This window comes from Plasmodium malariae (genome assembly GCF_900090045.1).
Source record: "Plasmodium malariae genome assembly, chromosome: 11".
Taxonomy (NCBI): Eukaryota; Apicomplexa; class Aconoidasida; order Haemosporida; family Plasmodiidae; genus Plasmodium; species Plasmodium malariae.
In genome coordinates this window covers 352,653-361,047 of record NC_041785.1, presented here as the reverse complement: position 1 = coordinate 361,047, position 8,395 = coordinate 352,653, and the positions used below count along the sequence as shown (strand labels likewise).

At 20.6% G+C, this 8,395-nt stretch overlaps 1 protein-coding gene across 1 annotated transcript; it reads left to right on the top strand.

Annotated features, from left to right (window-relative positions):
- Positions 1–1,423: 1,423 nt before the first annotated feature.
- PmUG01_11015300 (PIR protein) lies at positions 1,424–3,180 on the top strand (the record flags this gene model as incomplete). The annotated part of the gene is made up of 3 exons (XM_029005794.1): positions 1,424–1,435; positions 1,631–2,881; positions 3,007–3,180. The coding sequence occupies 3 exons, from the start codon at positions 1,424–1,426 to the stop codon at positions 3,178–3,180; spliced, it is 1,437 nt and encodes a 478-aa protein (XP_028862348.1).
- Positions 3,181–8,395: the final 5,215 nt, after the last annotated feature.

The following is an 8,395-nucleotide window of genomic DNA, read 5'->3' as shown; positions in this document are numbered from 1 at the left end:
TTTTTTTTTTACATCCTTATTCATTACGCATTATGTAATTAAGAATTAATGAAATTATTGATGCAAATAAAATAAAATAATTTGATTTATATATACCAGACGATGCTAAACAGCTTCTGATTAGTTCTGGTGCATAATTAAGAAATAATTTTGTTTACAGTAAAATGTTACAATCAGCATTTTATCTTATTTTATTTTCTCAACAGAACTGTTATATAATACAATTATTTCAAGAAATGAAAAGAAGGGGTGTTCTTATTGGGAATATAAACGAATTCTTATTAAATTATTATATTCATATTTTTTTTATATTATTAATAAAAAAAGCATAGAAAATAAAATATTTTCATTTAATTCATCATTTTTTTGAAAATAATAACACTTATTGAGCTAGATCTAACTTTATAATTCAACCGCATTTAGGGATATATTCTTAATATTTATATTTTAAAGTACATGTATTCTTTACGGTTTGTTTAATTTTCTATTATTCGTTAATTGCCTTTTTTTTAATATTTTAAATAAAAAGTATGTATTAATTTATATATATATATATGTATAATAATAATAATAATAATATATAATTAAGAAAATGTTTTATAATGTATGATAATGTTGCCAGCGTACATGTAAAAACAGAAAAAAACTATGAGATAAAATAGGGAAAAATATTTTTAGAAGCATTCGAAGCTCAGGGGTTATTTAGGTTTTTATATATTTCTAAATAAAGAAGTTAAAGGATTTTTGTTATTAAACTTTATAATTGAAAAAATATTTTGTATTGCATTATTAGTTATTATATTTCTTTGTGGTTTTATTGTACAACGATAAAGAAGTATATTTAATGAAGAATTTATAAATTTCCAAACAGAAAAATCACAAATAAATTCATGTATAGTCAAAATATGTGATTCATTTTAGTGCAACATAAAAGTACGTAGATTAAGCGAATTTGATGTTAAGAATAAAAAATTAAATCTATTAAAAGAAAAAAATGAATTTGTAAAACAGTCAAAGTATTTGCAACATACATACGTTATATGTATTATGAATGATGATGAATAATAAGAGTTAACAAGTTAAAATTTCCTTTAAAAAATCCTATTCCTAGTTTAATTATATATATATATATATATATGTATATAAACATTATTTTAACAAAATTGAATATCTTTTTCATTTTACTTTTTTCTATTTGGTTATACTAAATTATGTATTATTTAATCCATTACCTTAAAATATTACATTTGTTTGAAAAAATTTTAACTATAATTAATTATTCAGTACTTCAATTTAAGTGATTCATTTTATTTAGAAATATTTATATATAAAAAATTAACGAAAAAAGTGAATCATTAAATATAAATAGAATTATTTGTATATGTATGAAAAAGAAACACTTTCTTTCTCAAAAATATAATAGATGCATTATCAGGTTCACAATATTCTAAATTAGTTGGAATCTCCGTAAATGGTAGTAGCCATATGAACTCTTAATTATTTCTTTTTGGAATGGTATATTCATATATCTTTTATTTGAATATTATATTTTCTATAAAAAACTATGAATCATTCTCTCTTAAAGACAAATAATTATCATTTTAAATATTTTTCTTTCCTGTAATTTTAGGCTTCTATATTTGAAGGTTTACCCTCAGATAAATTTTATGCAAAGTTGAATGAAAATGTGTCTGATCAAATTGCATATGAATCTTATTCCGATATTTTAAAAAAATATTCAGAAAATTACTCATGGATTTCTGATGTTTGTAAGAAACTTCAAAGAAACTTATCAATAATTGCAGAAGAAAATACAAAGAATGTCCCTTTCAGGAAGAAACATTGGTACGATGTAAATTTCTGGTTAGTAGAGCAGGTATATAAAAACTTATATTATAATAGAAATCATGGAGATTATAAGAATATTATTTCTACTTTTCTAGATGTGTGGAAAAAAATTATTCATGACAAATACCCTCAATATATTGATTCATTAGCTCCAGACGAAATATATGATATGGACATGATGACAGAAAATAAGTATCTATTTGATTATATGGAAAATTATGAGGACCTTAAACAAATTATTATTAACAATTCTCATAATATATGCGATAAACATTTTGACTACTTTAAAAAGAGGGTTGCATTATATTATAAGTGGAAAGGTTGGTTCACATTTAACAATGGTAAAAATAATAAATATTTTGATGATTTTAACAAATACGATATAAAAGATTATTTTTTTAGCTTACCGTGGTATAAAAAAATGACATATTATTTTCACCCATGTTATAATAAAATTATGGGAGCATTAGAAGAATTTAAAGAATCAACTATAGAGGTAAAAGCGGGAAAAGGATATATGCAAAATTCTGAAATTTTTATAGTAAAAAAAGCACCTGCAGTAAATCAGACGCAAAGAAATAAAGAACAAACAAAACTAATGCCAAAAGTTCAATTGGATTCTTCAAAAAATGAAATAAAATCAGAACAGATTCAAAATATATTAGAACAAAATAGAAGTGTTACAGTAGAATCTCCACGTTCTACAGTACAATCTACCAGTTCTACAATAGAGACCTCAAGTTCACCGGGAAAATCTATAAGTTCAGAGGGACCGACTAAAACACCAGAGGTAATATTTAAATCTCCAGAGATAACAACTACAACCTTCGAGGGACAAGATATAAACCTCACGGGACAATCTACAAGTTCCACAATAAATTCAGCCATTTTACTAAATAATGTAGAAGGTTTAGATATCATTCCATTATCCGACACATATACAATAAGTCCATTTACATCATTCATTAATAAACCGTATATTATTGTAGCTGTATTTTTATTTATTTTTATTCTTAGCTTTATTTGGTATAAGGTATATAAAAATTCTATTTAAAAATATGAACATTTTACATTTTTATTAATAATTTATTTTCATTAAAATTTTATATTTATAAAAAATGTTATTTATGTTCTATAAATTGAATTATTTTTTGTTAGTATAATGTGGGAGGACAATTAATGTCACTTTATCACAAAAGAAAAAAGAAAGAACATAGGAAGTATATTCTTTATAAAGAGTTGGCGCGACTAAATCAGAGCTCTCAATCCTTTTATAGTGACTCTCATAGGGAAATATATATGTTAACATATCATGGCTGTTTAAGGAGTTGAAACTAAAATAATACACAGAATCATATGACTAATTTGTATCAGTATTAAATGATAGAATTATTATATTGTACCTGTATTTTTATTTCTAAATTAAAAAAGAAATTATTGAATACAAAGAGTAGAATATTTGTGTAAAAATAATATAAATTCAGTAATGTAAACTTGTTGATATATTAAACTAATATATATATAATACTATGTCTCCATTTAAAAAGATAAAATTAAAAATAGACATTTTTTTAGTAATGTGCTTTATAAGAATGAATTAGAGATGATAATTCATAGAATATTAAAAGTGTTATGAACCCTAAATTAATTCCCAGATATTATAAAATTATATTAGTTAATGAGATAATTTAAAAAATATGAAGTTTCATGTTTGTATTGACGGAAACATAGTATAAATATATAAAGGAAATTATTTTAAAATAACGGTTTTGTTGGAATATAATTTATTTGTCTGAAATTATTAAAAATTTATTTATAATGAATTTATAATATTATTAATTTACGGTAAATAGCAAAATAACAAACATTTGCAGAAGTTGATAATAATTCTTAGGTAGTCTTTAATGAAACAGTTAAAACAGTAATAGTAAGGGTAAACAGATTCTCGTATAATTACTTCCTTTATTTTTAATGATAAAATTGACACATGGACAACATAAAAAAAAGGCATAATATTACAAAATTAAAACAATCATTTGAAAATTATAAATCATTAAAGGTATGATGCGTACAAAAATAAATAGAAAATTTTATTAAATAATGTATATGTCTAATATATATGGAATATATTAGAAAAGCACTTATAGAACGAAAAAAATTCTATCTTCGTGAGGATAATAAAAATTAACCTTATAGCTGTTGTGTTATTTACCATATAATCAAAACATAAATATTTAAATTATTAAAAATATATGAAAAGAAAAATTAAGACATTTATATCACAAAAATAAAATATATAATGAAAAGTATAGATTTTTTATCAGTTCATTGATATAAAATAAAATTCGAATCGTATTTAATTGATTTAAAAAATTGAGGATAAAATATATTAGAATATATTGAGAATAACGTAAAAGCGAAAAATACGGGGTGGAGTAAATTGTATTTTAAACTATTACTTATAAAAAGAATTATATTTAAACATAGATAAATGAACATACTTACGCGAATTTAAACTTTAAAGAGTAACAGTAACAACATTTAATTTACAAATTTTTTATTTTATATAGTTTCATTTTATGTTTTTAAATTTATTACAAATATACTTCTTTATTTGTTCTTACAATATATTTTATTTTTGTAATATATTATGTGTTAAGCAAAAAATTTTTCTTTGTTCCCATAAAAAGGCGCTTTACTAAGTTAATATTAACTTACTAAAAGTTTCGTTTTAATTATATATTTTATAGGTTATTTTGTTTTGTTATTTTTTTTTTTGTTATTTTATGTTTGTTATTTTTCAAATTATGAATTTTATATATTTTATTAATATTACTAAATTATATAAAAATTTAATAAAAAATACATTTGTTTTTAAGTAAAAGAATTAATTTTTTTTTATAAACACTAATTGAAAACTTTGATCATTTTTTTTATATAGCGTATAATAAATTAATTTTTTTTTTTTTTTCTCTTTTTTTAAACATATCAAAGTGCATGATTTATTATTATATTGCTATATTTAGAAGGTTAATCCACGTCAATTATACTTAAGAGTTCCTGGGGTTCCAGTAGGAAATACATTTTTGCAATTTTGATACTCATATGCTTATACGACTATGACATGTTTAATAATTGGAATTATCGAATTATGATAAATTAATATTTTTCCTGTAAAATATTTTTCCACAACATTTTTCTAAAATAAGTTAATTAAACTTCCTTAATGGGATATATGCTTCATGATATATTAATAATTTATTATTATTATCATAGAAGTTTAAGGTTCTGAAAGTACATATAAACATATGGCGTTGTTATTGCAACCGAACTTTAATAAACATATGATGTTCTTATAGCAATAGAACTTTATAAATAAACACAAATGTTATGTTATTTTTTATTTTTTATATGAATATATGATTCATAATTTATTGAATGGAAAGAATTAATATAACAAGAATCCAATGTATATTTCATCACTGCTTTTTAGTATCTCCGAAAATTTACCTCATGAAATAATTTTTTTTATTAAAAGAGAATGAGTTAGCCAAAATGTTTGTATATATATGTTGGAATTATTGGACCCATGATTTTAATGTTTTCGAAAGGATAAACTAATTTTCTCCTTTTTTAAAATTATTTACATATCCATTTATTGTTTTATTAATATTTTTGTTTGTTATTTTTTCGAAAATATATAGATTACATAGTAATCTCTTTATTAACATATACATAATCCATATGGATTATTTAAATAATAAAACGTTGAAGGACATATAAATTCGACTTGTATGATATAATTATCTTATTCTTGTTTTCTTTTTTCTGGTTTTATGACCTTTTACATATCATAAATAGATATTCTTTCAATAAATATATAAAATTTTCATTAATATTTAGTTATGATATACTTATTATGCAGCACCGATTCTATTATTATTTATTTTAATTGAATGCTCCATTGTTATTATGCAAAATTTTCTTTACTGTACTATCAATATATATGATACAAATTGATGGAACTTATCTAAATTATTCAGTGTTACATTTTTCAAATTGAAATTAACAAATTTATATCCCTAACTATATATAGAGAAATGTGTTTTATACATCGCAATGCACTCTTGTATTAGGACATTAAGATATTCAATATTTATATTTAGAGTATCAGTCAAATAAGGATATCTTTTAATTTCGCTGATCAACACAAATAAACAAAATATAGACGTGGAATACATATTGAGAATTCAAAAAAAAGGAAATATTATTCTTAAAGAACAAGTTCTCTTATATTTTCTTATATTTGGCTTATAACATATTATATTTAATTATAAATGTTTCCACAAAATCTATATATATGTATTTTGTATACCATAAACCGTATTATTTTACTTTTAGCTTATCTTTACAAAAATAAAAATATGGGAAAAAAAAAAATATATATTTTTTTTCTATATAAAACATCTGTTATTTTTTTTATTGTAGTACAACAATTTAATTTAATGTAATAGTAAAATACAGTTAGATATAATTAATAATTATGAATTAACTTTGATCAAATATGGAGAATATAAATAATTCCATTAAATCATTTAATTCCTCTTTACTATAATATGTTTTATGGTTCATGTTGATGGTTAAATATAATCAGTATCTATTTTTATGTTTTTGATATATTGTTGGAACTTCATGTATAATATTTTCATATTTGATTATTGTACCAATGAACCAACAAATGTAAGGATACCTATACCTAGTATTTCATTATTTTTATTACGCAATTGTCGACTTGTTTCTATTTTGTTATTACTTAAATATTTATTATTAAATAAATTTATAACAAAAGAAGATATGAATTTTTGTTGTTGACAACATTATACAAAAAAATTGTGGAAAACTATACTGATATTAATTTATTAACTGTTTTTTTTTGTTTTTTTTTTCTTTGAAAATTTAATATTATATAAATATATGAAAAATTACGTGGTCTATGAATATATTAACTAAGTTTTGAACATATTAGATTAATTAAAAAAAAATAAATGTTAATCAAATACTAGAGTTAAATGAAAAATATGTCCTTGTAAATAAACATACAGATTAAACATGAAATGTCAAAATTTTTTGTTATTAATTAAAACATACATGTTTATGTGGGAACATTTCAATAAATTTATTAGTACTAATAACGTGATTAAAAGATATTAGATATTATATGATAAAGATTAATGCAAAAATATTACCTGATGAAATAGTAGTAAAATAAAATTTTCAGTGAAAATATATATAATACAGCTAAATTTATTGTTAAACAAAATAATGAAATAAAAAAAGTTATATATATCACCATTATTATAATATAATAGCAGAATATATTAAAGGAAAGGTAAAGTATTATTACAAAAAGAATATTTAGAGGAATGCACATTACTAGTGGTAGTATATCTACCTGTTAAAACTTATTAAGGGGTTCATATAAGTTTACATATAAATCAATAAGTTTACGCATATACAATAAATAAATGAATAAGTCCGTATATATATACGCATAATAAAAATATGCATTTATTGTGCATACATTAAATATGGAATAACGTAAAAATTTCAGAAAAAATGTAATATATATATATAATTTTATTATTCAGATGAATATGCATAAGTAATTAATTTTGACACGGATATCTTTGATAACTATAAAATACAAAATATAATTTTCAAAAAAAATAAATATATATAAAAATGGGAAACTTAGTCATTTTTATGAGAGCTCAGAAAATATTTATTAAATGGAGAATGTGATTTTGTATAATTTGTATCATTATATATTTTTCATGTGCCGTAATATCATTAAGATGGGCTGCTAAATTTTTTCATATAATTAAAAATTTGTCATATTGAATTAATTAAGAAATATTGATACAATGAAAATATCCAAAGATCCCAATCTTATGGTCTTCATAAATATGTTTATAAATAAATAAATAAATAAATAAATATATATATATATATATATATATATGTATATATTTTATACATGTGAAATGGTGAAATAAAAAAATAATAATATTTTTGTTCAGTTCTACAGTGTAATATGAATTATATAGGATATTATAGAATTTATTAAATATATTATTATTATTATTTTTATTTAATTAAATATTTTTTAGAAGAGTAATTTTATTAGGAAAATTGATGTTAATATATTAATATACAATTAAATTATTATATTTAATGTATTATATTTTTATATTTATCTCAGAATACTATTTGCAACAAATAGTAAGGAATAAAAATATATCTACGTTTAATAGAACATCTCATGAAACATCAATTTTATTTAATTTGATTTCGTTATATAGGCGTTATAAATTAATTTATGTTTTGGCTCATAATTAATCTATATATGAATAATAAAGATGGACGGTTATTTACCCTTTATAAAAATTTTGAGGATGAAATTAATGCATATAAGAATTTCCTTTATTCTCTCATTTTTTATGTTATACATTATCCTTTAACATATCTTGACGATACTATTTTATCC